Below are 13,150 nucleotides of genomic sequence, written 5' to 3' on the forward strand. Positions count from 1 at the left end.
TGATTGGTCCGGGCCGGTGTAGTGGGCGGGGCGAGTTTGGTTGAGAAGTCCTTCAAACGGTCACACAGAGCGGGGAGTCACGTGAGAGCGCTTCCACCAATCACCGTCCGACATTCCTGACATCTCACCCCCAGACGTCAGCGAGAGCGACGTCTCCATGGTGACGGACGGAGGCTGCGAGGGGGCGGGGCGACCGAGGAAGGAGTTCAAACTGAAGCGAGAGACACCGGAGGAGGTGAGAGGAGGGGGATGGGGGGATTCTTATCAGAAGAGAGGGGAGAGCAATGGGGGGGATCTATCTCACCCACTCCTGGTGACCCCAATCTCAGGGACAGGAAGTGAGGGGGGACGCCATAATCCTCCTCCCCCACATTGTGACCGGAGCTTTGTGTGCACTTCCGGGTATGAGGGGGGTCATGTGACCGGGGCTCTGTGTGTACTTCCGGGTATGAGGGGGGTCATGTGACCAGAGCTTTGTGTGTACTTCCAGGTATGGACATAGCATAAGGGGTTGCAGGGGTCACAATTGCAACCCCGCCCCCTAACTCCAGGGGGCCCCTGCAGCCTCCCTGTCATATTATCACAAAGTCCAGCTCCAATCTTCCCTATAGGGCCCCACAGTCACTCTCCAGTCCTGAGCTTCTACTGTGCCTTCCACAGTCCACACCCCTCCAATTTCATTGGCTGGGGAGAAGCTGAGAACATCCCTACTGGTCTGCACTGGTGGGACGGGACGGGACTGGTCTGCACTGGTGGGACGGGACGGGACTGGTCTGGTCTGCACTGGTGGGACGGGACTGGTCTGCACTGATGGGACTGGTCTGCACTGATGGGACTGGTCTGCACTGATGGGACTGGTCTGCACTGATGGGACTGGTCTGCACTGGTGGGATGGGACTGGTCTGCACTGGTGGGATGGGACTGGTCTGCACTGGTGGGACGGGACTGGTCTGGTCTGCACTGGTGGGACGGGACTGGTCTGCACTGATGGGACTGGTCTGCACTGATGGGACTGGTCTGCACTGATGGGACTGGTCTGCACTGGTGGGATGGGACTGGTCTGCACTGGTGGGACGGGACTGGTCTGCACTGGTGGGATGGGACTGGTCTGCGCTGGTGGGATGGGACTGGTCTGCGCTGGTGGGATGGGACTGGTCTGCGCTGGTGGGATGGGACTGGTCTGCGCTGGTGGGATGGGACTGGTCTGCGCTGGTGGGATGGGACTGGTCTGCGCTGGTGGGATGGGACTGGTCTGCGCTGGTGGGATGGGACTGGTCTGCGCTGGTGGGATGGGACTGGTCTGCGCTGGTGGGATGGGACTGGTCTGCGCTGGTGGGATGGGACTGGTCTGCACTGGTGGGATGGGACTGGTCTGGTCTGCACTGGTGGGATGGGACTGGTCTGGTCTGCACTGGTGGGATGGGACTGGTCTGGTCTGCACTGGTGGGATGGGACTGGTCTGGTCTGCACTGGTGGGATGGGACTGGTCTGGTCTGCACTGGTGGGATGGGACTGGTCTGCACTGGTAGGACGGGGACTGGTCTGCATTGGTGGGACGGGTCTGGTCTGCACTGCACTGGTGGGATGGAACTGGTCTGGTCTGCGCTGGTGTGATGGGACTGGTCTGCGCTGGTGTGATGGGACTGGTCTGCGCTGGTGTGATGGGACTGGTCTGCGCTGGTGTGATGGGACTGGTCTGCGCTGGTGTGATGGGACTGGTCTGCGCTGGTGGGATGGGACTGGTCTGGTCTGCACTGGTGGGATGGGACTGGTCTGGTCTGCACTGATGGGACTGGTCTGCACTGATGGGACTGGTCTGCACTGGTGGGATGGGACTGGTCTGCGCTGGTGTGATGGGACTGGTCTGCGCTGGTGTGATGGGACTGGTCTGCGCTGGTGTGATGGGACTGGTCTGCGCTGGTGTGATGGGACTGGTCTGCGCTGGTGTGATGGGACTGGTCTGCGCTGGTGGGATGGGACTGGTCTGGTCTGCACTGGTGGGATGGGACTGGTCTGGTCTGCACTGATGGGACTGGTCTGCACTGATGGGACTGGTCTGCACTGGTGGGATGGGACTGGTCTGCGCTGGTGTGATGGGACTGGTCTGCGCTGGTGGGATGGGACTGGTCTGCGCTGGTGTGATGGGACTGGTCTGCGCTGGTGTGATGGGACTGGTCTGCGCTGGTGGGATGGGACTGGTCTGGTCTGCACTGGTGGGATGGGACTGGTCTGGTCTGCACTGGTGGGATGGGACTGGTCTGCACTGGTGGGACGGGACTGGTCTGCACTGGTGGGACGGGACTGGTCTGCACTGGTGGGACGGGACTGGTCTGCGCTGGTGGGACGGGACTGGTCTGCACTGGTGGGAGGGGACGGGACTGGTCTGCACTGGTGGGAGGGGACGGGACTGGTCTGCGCTGGTGGGATGGGACTGGTCTGCACTGGTGGGACTGGGACTGGTCTGGTCTGCACTGGTGGGACTGGGACTGGTCTGGTCTGCTTGGTGGGACTGGGACTGGTCTGGTCTGCACTGGTGGGAGGGGACGGGACTGGTCTGCACTGGTGGGAGGGGACGGGACTGGTCTGCACTGGTGGGAGGGGACTGGTCTGCACTGGTGGGACGGGAGTGGTCTGCACTGGTTTGTACTGGTGTGACTGGTCTGCACTGGTGGGAGGGGACTGGTCTGCACTGGTGGGAGGGGGCTGGTCTGCACTGGTGGGACGGGACTGGTCTGCACTGGTGGGACGGGACTGGTCTGCACTGGTGGGACGGGACTGGTCTGCACTGGTGAGAGGGGACGGGACTGGTCTGCACTGGTGGGAGGGGACTGGTCTGCACTGGTGGGAGGGGACTGGTCTGCACTGGTGGGACGGGACTGGTCTGCACTGGTGGAACGGGAGTGGTCTGCACTGGTTTGTACTGGTGTGACTGGTCTTTACTGGTGGGAGGGGACTGGTCTTTACTGGTGGGAGGGGACTGGTCTTTACTGGTGGGAGGGGACGGGACTGGTCTGCACTGGTGGGACGGGACTGGTCTGCACTGGTGGGACGGGACTGGTCTGCACTGGTGGGACGGGACTGGTCTGCACTGGTGGGACAGGACTGGTCTGCACTGGTGGGACGGGACTGGTCTGCACTGGTGGGACAGGACGGGACTGGTCTGCACTGGTGGGACGGGACTGGTCTGCACTGGTGGGACGGGACTGGTCTGCACTGGTGGGAGGGGACTGGTCTGCACTGGTGGGAGGGGACGGGACTGGTCTGCACTGGTGGGACGGGACTGGTCTGCACTGGTGGGACGGGACTGGTCTGCACTGGTGGGACGGGACTGGACTGGTTTGCACTGGTGGGATGGGACGGGACTGGTTTGCACTGGTGGGACTGGTTTGCACTGGTGGGACTGGTTTGCACTGGTGGGATGGGACTGGTCTGGTGGGACGGGACTGGTCTGGTCTGCACTGGTGGGACTGGTCTGGTCTGCACTGGTGGGAGGGGACGGGACTGGTCTGCACTGGTGGGATGGGACTGGACTGGTCTGCTCTGGTGGGACGGGACTGGTTTGTACTGGTGTGACTGGTCTGGTGGGACGGGACTGGTTTGTACTGGTGTGACTGGTCTGGTGGGACGGGACTGGTTTGTACTGGTGGGACTGGTCTGCACTGGTGGACTGGTGGGACGGGACTGGTCGGGACTGGTTTGTACTGGTGTGACTGGTGTTTGTGTTTCTCTTGGTTGCAGATGGAGATCTCGGAGTGGGAAAACATTAATAAGCTCCTGAAGCGGCACGGCTGCGGCGCGGTGAACGTCTCCGAACGGGACGACTTACCAGGTAATGAGGAGCACAGACAGTTCAGAGTGCCGGAGTCTGCTGATTGTCACATGGAGGGGGGAGGGACCAGAGAGGAGCACAGAGCCACCCACAGGCTGGGGAAGTTTATATGTTCACCTCCAGCCTGCTGGTGATCACTCTGATTGGCTGCCATGGGGATCACATGATCAGGAAGCTCAATGATAGGTGGTGGTTGTCAGTGACGGTCGGGGGATAAGCGGTGCACACAGGTGACGGGATTACAGCTGTCAGTGACGGTCGGGGGATAAGCGGTGCACACAGGTGACGGGATTACAGCTGTCAGTGACGGGATTACAGCTGTCAGTGACGGTCGGGGGATAAGCGGTGCACACAGGTGACGGGATTACAGCTGTCAGTGACGGTCGGGGGGATAAGGGGTGCACACAGGTGACGGGATTACAGCTGTCAGTGACGGTCGGGGGATAAGGGGTGCACACAGGTGACGGGATTACAGCTGTCAGTGACGGTCGGGGGATAAGGGGTGCACACAGGTGACGGGATTACAGCTGTCAGTGACGGTCGGGGGATAAGGAGTGCACACAGGTGACGGGATTACAGCTGTCAGTGACGGTCGGGGGATAAGGAGTGCACACAGGTGACGGGATTACAGCTGTCAGTGACGGTCGGGGGATAAGGAGTGCACACAGGTGACGGGATTACAGCTGTCAGTGACGGTCGGGGGATAAGGGGTGCACACAGGTGACGGGATTACAGCTGTCAGTGACGGTCGGGGGATAAGGGGTGCACACAGGTGACGGGATTATAGTTGTCAGTGACGGTCGGGGGATAAGCGGTGCACACAGGTGACGGGATTACAGCTGTCAGTGACGGTCGGGGGATAAGGGGTGCACACAGGTGACGGGATTATAGTTGTCAGTGACGGTCGGGGGATAAGCGGTGCACACAGGTGACGGGATTACAGCTGTCAGTGACGGTCGGGGGATAAGGGGTGCACACAGGTGACGGGATTATAGTTGTCAGTGACGGTCGGGGGATAAGCGGTGCACACAGGTCACGGGATTATAGTTGTCAGTGACGGTCGGGGGATAAGCGGTGCACACAGGTGACGGGATTACAGCTGTCAGTGACGGTCGGGGGATAAGGGGTGCACACAGGTGACGGGATTATAGTTGTCAGTGACGGTCGGGGGATAAGCGGTGCACACAGGTGACGGGATTACAGCTGTCAGTGACGGTCGGGGGATAAGCGGTGCACACAGGTGACGGGATTACAGCTGTCAGTGACGGTCGGGGGATAAGGAGCAGTGACGGGATTACAGCTGTCAGTGACGGTCGGGGGATAAGGAGCAGTGACGGGATTACAGCTGTCAGTGATGGGATTACAGCTGTCAGTGACGGTCGGGGGATAAGGAGCAGTGACGGGATTACAGCTGTCAGTGACGGTCGGGGGATAAGCGGTGCACACAAGTGACGGGATTACAGCTGTCAGTGACGGTCGGGGGATAAGGGGTGCACACAGGTGACGGGATTACAGCTGTCAGTGACGGTCGGGGGATAAGCGGTACACACAGGTGACGGGATTACAGCTGTCAGTGACGGTCGGGGGATAAGCGGTGCACACAAGTGACGGGATTACAGCTGTCAGTGACGGTCGGGGGATAAGGGGTGCACACAGGTGACGGGATTACAGCTGTCAGTGACGGTCGGGGGATAAGCGGTGCACACAGGTGACGGGATTACAGCTGTCAGTGACGGTCGGGGGATAAGCGGTACACACAGGTGACGGGATTACAGCTGTCAGTGACGGTCGGGGGGATAAGCGGTACACACAGGTGACGGGATTACAGCTGTCAGTGACGGTCGGGGGATAAGGGTTGCACACAGGTGACGGGATTACAGCTGTCAGTGACGGTCGGGGGATAAGGGGTGCACACAGGTGACGGGATTACAGCTGTCAGTGACAGTCGGGGGATAAGCGGTGCACACAGGTGACGGGATTACAGCTGTCAGTGACGGTCGGGGGATAAGGAGCAGTGACGGGATTACAGCTGTCAGTGACGGGATTACAGCTGTCAGTGACGGGATTACAGCTGTCAGTGACGGGATTTGTATTTTCTAGGTGGAGTCGGTTTGGATTCTCAGGCCTCTCAGGCGCTCCGATCCGCCATCCGATCGTTAGTGGAAGACACGGAACGGCGGCAGAACCTCATTCATGGCCTCATCCAGACCAACAACCAGCTGAAGTAAGAGCCGGGGGAAGGGTTCTCTGTATGGTACTTTGACAGGAAAGGGGGGCTGTGTATTGGGGGGGGCTGTGTACGTTGTGGGGGGGCTGTGTACCGGGGGGGGGGCTGTGTATTGGGGGGGGGCTGTGTACCGGTGGGGGGGGGGGGGGATTGAATATAAAGCCAATCACAGATCTGATGTCTTCCAGAGAAGACGCTCGCTTACAGCAGGACCGCGCCGGACGCCAGGAGCAGAGAGCCAATGAATTGCAGCGCATTCTGGACGGCGTCAGAACCAAAATCCGGGACTTGGAAGACGACTTTATCTCTAAGATGCGTCAGCAGCAGACGGAGATGACAAATCTATTACAGGAGAAGAAGGTCGTCCATGTAAGTTCCCTTCTTACCAATCTCCTCCCCTGAGCCGCCCGTACAGGAGAGTCTCCATAGCTTTCCTCAATAAAGAGAGAGAATTGTATACAGTGTAATCTGTTACTCCGTAGTATATACAGGGGCAGTGGGTGTGTCTCCATTGATGGGTGTGTCTCCATTGATGGGTGTGTCTCCATTGATGGGCAGTGGGTGTGTCTCCATTGATGGGTGTGTCTCCATTGATGGGCTGTGGGTGTGTCTCCATTGATGGGTGTGTCTCCATTGATGGGCAGTGGGTGTGTCTCCATTGATGGGTGTGTCTCCATTGATGGGCAGTGGGTGTGTCTCCATTGATGGGTGTGTCTCCATTGATGGGCAGTGGGTGTGTCTCCATTGATGGGTGTGTCTCCATTGATGGGCAGTGGGTGTGTCTCCATTGATGGGTGTGTCTCCATTGATGGGCAGTGGGTGTGTCTCCATTGATGGGCAGTGGGTGTGTCTCCATTGATGGGCAGTGGGTGTGTCTCCATTGATGGGCAGTGGGTGTGTCTCCATTGATGGGCAGTGGGTGTGTCTCCATTGATGGGCAGTGGGTGTGTCTCCATTGATGGGTGTGTCTCCATTGATGGGCAGTGGGTGTGTCTCCATTGATGGGCAGTGGGTGTGTCTCCATTGATGGGCAGTGGGTGTGTCTCCATTGATGGGCATGTTGATATCTTCTGTGTGATCTCGGATGATGGAGGGTCATGTTGATGTCTCCTGTGTGGTCTTGGATGAGGGGGGGGGGGGGGTTGTCTCGGATAAAGGGGGGTGATCTTGGATGATGTGGAATGATCTTGGATGGTAGAGGGTCATGATGATGGGGTGGTGATCTTGGATGATTGGGGGGTGGTCTTGGATGATGGAGGGGTGGTCTTGGATGATGGGGGGTGGTTTTGGATGATGGGGGGGGGGGTGATCTTGGATGATGGGGGGGGGGGTGGTCTCGGATGATGGGGGGAGGTGGTCTTGGATGATGGGGGTGTGGTCTCGGATGATGGGGGGGGTGGTCTCGGATGATGGGGGGGTGGTCTTGGATGATGGGGGGTGGTTTTGGATGATGGGGGGGGGGGTGATCTTGGATGATGGGGGGGGGGTGGTCTCGGATGATGGGGGGAGGTGGTCTCGGATGATGGGGGGGGTGGTCTCGGATGATGGGGGGGTGGTCTTGGATGATGGGGGGGTGGTCTTGGATGATGGGGGGTGGTTTTGGATGATGGGGGGGTGGTCTCGGATGATGGGGGGGGTGGTCTCGGATGATGGGGGGGGGGGTGGTCTCGGATGATGGGGGGAGGTGGTCTTGGATGATGGGGGGGGGGTGGTCTCGGATGGTGGAGGCTTAGGATGATGGAGGGGTGGTCTTGGATGATGGGGGGGGGTGGTCTTGGATGATGGGGGTGTGGTCTCGGATGGTGGAGGCTTAGGATGATGGGGGGGTGGTCTTGGATGATGGGGGGGGGTTGTCTCAGATAAAGGGGGGTGATCTTGGATGATGGGGGGAGGTGGTCTTGGATGATGGGGGTGTGGTCTCGGATGATGGGGGGGTGGTCTCGGATGATGGGGGTGTGGTCTCGGATGATGGGGGTGTGGTCTCGGATGATGGGGGGGTGGTCTCGGATGATGGGTGGGGGGGTGGTCTCGGATGATGGGGAGGGGGGGTGGTCTCGGATGATGGAGGGTCATGTTGATGTCTCCTGGGTGGTCTCGGATGATCATGTTGATATCTCCCCCCCAGGATCGGTGTCAGAAGAACAAGGAGAAGCTGCGGGAGCAGGAGGAGAACATCACACAGCTGAGGAAACGTCTGTCCCAGTTGGTCCGGTCGGAGGAGCAGAGAGCGGCCAATCAGAAAAAATCTTTTCTCCGTCTGATGAATCGGGAGCCGCGAGAAAACAACATCCTGGACCAGCAGTAAGTTCCCCGACCAATGGGAGTCGGGCAGGAGAACCTGTCGTGTTTATTTCTATAGATCAGGGGAGATCCCACCCCCCCCCCCCCACACCCCGTCTGCAGCAGATGATCACTATTAGTGCTGTCCTGTGTTGTCGGTCAGTAATAGATCACTCTCGGGGGTCTGTGTTGTCGGCCAGTAATAGATCACTCTTCGGGGTCCTGTGTTGTCGGCCAGTAATAGATCACTCTTCGGGGTCCTGTGTTGTCGGCCAGTAATAGATCACTCTTCGGGGGCCTGTGTTGTCGGCCAGTAATAGATCACTCTTCGGGGGCCTGTGTTGTCGGCCAGTAATAGATCACTCTCGGGGTCCTGTGTTGTCGGCCAGTAATAGATCACTCTCGGGGTCCTGTGTTGTCGGCCAGTAATAGATCACTCTTCGGGGTCCTGTGTTGTCGGCCAGTAATAGATCACTCTTCGGGGGACTGTGTTGTCGGCCAGTAATAGATCACTCTTCGGGGGCCTGTGTTGTCGGCCAGTAATAGATCACTCTTCGGGGGCCTGTGTTGTCGGCCAGTAATAGATCACTCTTCGGGGTCCTGTGTTGTCGGCCAGTAATAGATCACTCTTCGGGGTCCTGTGTTGTCGGCCAGTAATAGATCACTCTTCGGGGGCCTGTGTTGTCGGCCAGTAATAGATCACTCTTCGGGGTCCTGTGTTGTCGGTCAGTAATAGATCACTCTCGGGGGTCTGTGTTGTCGGCCAGTAATAGATCACTCTTCGGGGTCCTGTGTTGTCGGCCAGTAATAGATCACTCTTCGGGGTCCTGTGTTGTCGGCCAGTAATAGATCACTCTTCGGGGGCCTGTGTTGTCGGCCAGTAATAGATCACTCTTCGGGGGCCTGTGTTGTCGGCCAGTAATAGATCACTCTTCGGGGTCCTGTGTTGTCGGCCAGTAATAGATCACTCTCGGGGGCCTGTGTTGTCGGTCAGTAATAGATCACTCTCGGGGTCCTGTGTTGTCGGCCAGTAATAGATCACTCTCGGGGTCCTGTGTTGTCGGCCAGTAATAGATCACTTATCGGGGTCCTGTGTTGTCGGCCAGTAATAGATCACTCTCGGGGGTCTGTGTTGTCGGCCAGTAATAGATCACTCTCGGGGGTCTGTGTTGTCGGCCAGTAATAGATCACTCTCGGGGGCCTGTGTTGTCGGTCAGTAATAGATCACTCTTCGGGGGCCTGTGTTGTCGGCCAGTAATAGATCACTCTTCGGGGTCCTGTGTTGTCGGTCAGTAATAGATCACTCTCGGGGGTCTGTGTTGTCGGTCAGTAATAGATCACTCTCGGGGTCCTGTGTTGTCGGCCAGTAATAGATCACTCTTCGGGGTCCTGTGTTGTCGGCCAGTAATAGATCACTCTTCGGGGTCCTGTGTTGTCGGCCAGTAATAGATCACTCTTCGGGGTCCTGTGTTGTCGGCCAGTAATAGATCACTCTCGGGGGCCTGTGTTGTCGGCCAGTAATAGATCACTCTTCGGGGGCCTGTGTTGTCGGCCAGTAATAGATCACTCTTCGGGGGCCTGTGTTGTCGGCCAGTAATAGATCACTCTTCGGGGTCCTGTGTTGTCGGCCAGTAATAGATCACTCTTCGGGGACCTGTGTTGTCGTCCAGTAATAGATCACTCTTCGGGGTCCTGTGTTGTCGGCCAGTAATAGATCACTCTTCGGGGGCCTGTGTTGTCGGCCAGTAATAGATCACTCTTCGGGGGCCTGTGTTGTCGGCCAGTAATAGATCACTCTCGGGGGTCTGTGTTGTCGGCCAGTAATAGATCACTCTTCGGGGGCCTGTGTTGTCGGCCAGTAATAGATCACTCTCGGAGGCCTGTGTTGTCGTCCAGTAATAGATCACTCTCGGGGGGACCTGTTGCTGCCGGAGGTCTGTAGGGCAGATCTGGATGGGCTGTTCCCTTTTTAAAGATGGCTGCTGTAGTTTATAAGAAATGTAGGAGGGGTCACAGATGATGTAAAAGCGTTTTCCCTTCTACAACCAATATAAGAGAATGTCGCTGCGCTGTGCGGCTCTAGTGATCACAAACCTGCGATCTGATTGGCCAAGATTCTGGGCTCAAACGAGACCCCGCCTTTCAGTGACAATCAACAGTATAGGCATTGCATCAGTGATTTGCTCCTCCTCTCTGAATGCCTCATTCTTATTTGTAGTTTGGATAGCCCACCAATGAGGTCCCCCGGCCGTAACTGCCACTTTCTGTCAACCTGGCACTGCGGGGGGAAAGCTTAACTGCCGGGAGATCTCATTGGTGGGCTATCCAAAGTATAAACAATAAGATATTTAAGGAGGAGGGGCAAATCACTGACTTCCTAGATGAAGTCGATGGTGTATAGGGGGTCTGTGTACACAGAAAGGGGGTCAGTCCTGGTGATAGTGAGAGAATACCTGAGACTCTATGGAGGGACCGGTGGTGTGGAGCTCCTCAGTCACACTAGAAGTCACTGGATGATGCCGGACACGGGGGGTGCAGGTGTGACAGGATAACATAGTGTGGTCTGGGTGCTCTAAGGGTACAAGATGACACAGGATGCACCGGAGACACAGAACTGTATTAGGGCTCTTTCACACGGAGCGGACCGTTTCTGGGTCCGCTCCGTGTGTCTCCGTCGGCTCAGCGGGGATCCCCGCTGAGCTGTCGGCGGATAGGGCGGTCCCCGCACACAGTGCAGGGACCGCCCTGTCTCAGCTCCGCTCTGCCCTATGGGGAACCGGATGCAGACGGACCGTCTGTCCGTCTGCATCAGTTCCGTTCCGCCGGACGGAAGAAAAATAGGGGTTTCTTCCGTCCGAAAACCGGATCCCGACGGACGCGATCCCATAGGGATGTATTACAAGTCCGTTAACGCTATAGACGGGGGGAGTGCCCAGGGGCTCGCTATAGACGGGGGGAGTGCCCAGGGGCTCGCTATAGACGGGGGGAGTGCCCAGGGGCTCGCTATAGACGGGGGGAGTGCCCAGGGGCTCGCTATAGACGGGGGGAGTGCCCAGGGGCTCGCTATAGACGGGGGGAGTGCCCAGGGGCTCGCTATAGACGGGGGGAGTGCCCAGGGGTATCGCTATAGACGGGGGGAGTGCCCAGGGGTATCGCTATAGACGGGGGGAGTGCCCAGGGGTATCGCTATAGACGGGGGGAGTGCCCAGGGGTATCGCTATAGACGGGGGGAGTGCCCAGGGGCTCGCTATAGACGGGGGGAGTGCCCAGGGGCTCGCTATAGACGGGGGGAGTGCCCAGGGGCTCGCTATAGACGGGGGGAGTGCCCAGGGGCTCGCTATAGACGGGGGGAGTGCCCAGGGGTATCGCTATAGACGGGGGGAGTGCCCAGGGGTATCGCTATAGACGGGGGGAGTGCCCAGGGGCTCGCTATAGACGGGGGGAGCGCCCAGGGGGATCGCTATAGACGGGGGGAGTGCCCAGGGGTATCGCTATAGACGGGGGGGGGGCCCAGGGGTCTCGCTATAGACGGGGGGAGTGCCCAGGGGTATCGCTATAGACGTGGGGAGCGCCCAGGGGCTGGCTATAGACGTGGGGAGCGCCCAGGGGCTGGCTATAGACGGGGGGAGCGCCCAGGGGGGAGCTATAGACGGGGGGAGCGCCCAGGGGCTCGCATATAGACGGGGGGGCGCCCAGGGGCTCGCTATAGACGGGGGGAGCGCCCAGGGGCTCGCTATAGACGGGGGGAGCGCCCAGGGGTATCGCTATAGACGGGGGGAGTGCCCAGGGGTATCGCTATAGACGGGGGGGGGGCCCAGGGGTATCGCTATAGACGGGGGGGGGGCCCAGGGGTATCGCTATAGACGGGGGGAGTGCCCAGGGGCATCGCTGTAGACGGGGGAGCGCCCAGGGGGTCACTATAGACGGGGGGAGCGCCCAGGGGCTCGCTATAGACGGGGGGAGTGCCCAGGGGCTCGCTATAGACGGGGGGAGTGCCCAGGGGTATCGCTATAGACGGGGGGAGTGCCCAGGGGTATCGCTATAGACGGGGGGAGTGCCCAGGGGTATCGCTATAGACGGGGGGAGTGCCCAGGGGTATCGCTATAGACGGGGGGAGTGCCCAGGGGTATCGCTATAGACGTGGGGAGCGCCCAGGGGCTGGCTATAGACGTGGGGAGCGCCCAGGGGCTGGCTATAGACGGGGGGAGCGCCCAGGGGCTCGCTATAGACGGGGGGAGCGCCCAGGGGCTCGCATATAGACGGAGGGGGGGGGGGCGCCCAGGGGCTCGCTATAGACGGGGGGAGCGCCCAGGGGCTCGCTATAGACGGGGGGAGCGCCCAGGGGTATCGCTATAGACGGGGGGAGTGCCCAGGGGTATCGCTATAGACGGGGGGAGTGCCCAGGGGTATCGCTATAGACGGGGGGAGTGCCCAGGGGTATCGCTATAGACGGGGGGAGTGCCCAGGGGCATCGCTGTAGACGGGGGAGCGCCCAGGGGGTCGCTATAGACGGGGGGAGCGCCCAGGGGCTCGCTATAGACGGGGGGAGCGCCCAGGGGCTCGCTATAGACGGGGGGAGTGCCCAGGGGTATCGCTATAGACGGGGGGAGTGCCCAGGGGTATCGCTATAGACGGGGGGAGTGCCCAGGGGTATCGCTATAGACGGGGGGAGTGCCCAGGGGTATCGCTATAGACGGGGGGAGTGCCCAGGGGTAACGCTATAGACGTGGGGAGCGCCCAGGGGCTCGCTATAGACGTGGGGAGCGCCCAGGGGCTCGCTATAGACGGGGGGAGCGCCCAGGGGCATCGCTGTA

At 59.6% G+C, this 13,150-nt stretch overlaps 1 protein-coding gene across 2 annotated transcripts in view; it reads left to right on the plus strand.

Moving 5' to 3' along the window:
• Positions 1-95: 95 nt before the first annotated feature.
• Positions 96-13,150, plus strand: part of CEP70 (centrosomal protein 70) — a 42,864-nt gene continuing 29,809 nt past the window's right edge. The window contains exons 1-5 of one of the 2 annotated variants that reach the window (XM_040358351.1): positions 96-235; positions 3,739-3,829; positions 5,930-6,053; positions 6,245-6,425; positions 8,182-8,357. In XM_040358351.1, coding sequence (XP_040214285.1) covers positions 158-235; positions 3,739-3,829; positions 5,930-6,053; positions 6,245-6,425; positions 8,182-8,357 — 650 coding nt within the window. In that variant the 5' untranslated portion in view covers positions 96-157. The remainder of the gene's footprint in view (positions 236-3,738; positions 3,830-5,929; positions 6,054-6,244; positions 6,426-8,181; positions 8,358-13,150) is intronic. The other variant, XM_040358350.1, reaches the window with a different exon arrangement.

This window comes from Rana temporaria, chromosome 6, assembly GCF_905171775.1.
Source record: "Rana temporaria chromosome 6, aRanTem1.1, whole genome shotgun sequence".
Taxonomy (NCBI): Eukaryota; Metazoa; Chordata; class Amphibia; order Anura; family Ranidae; genus Rana; species Rana temporaria.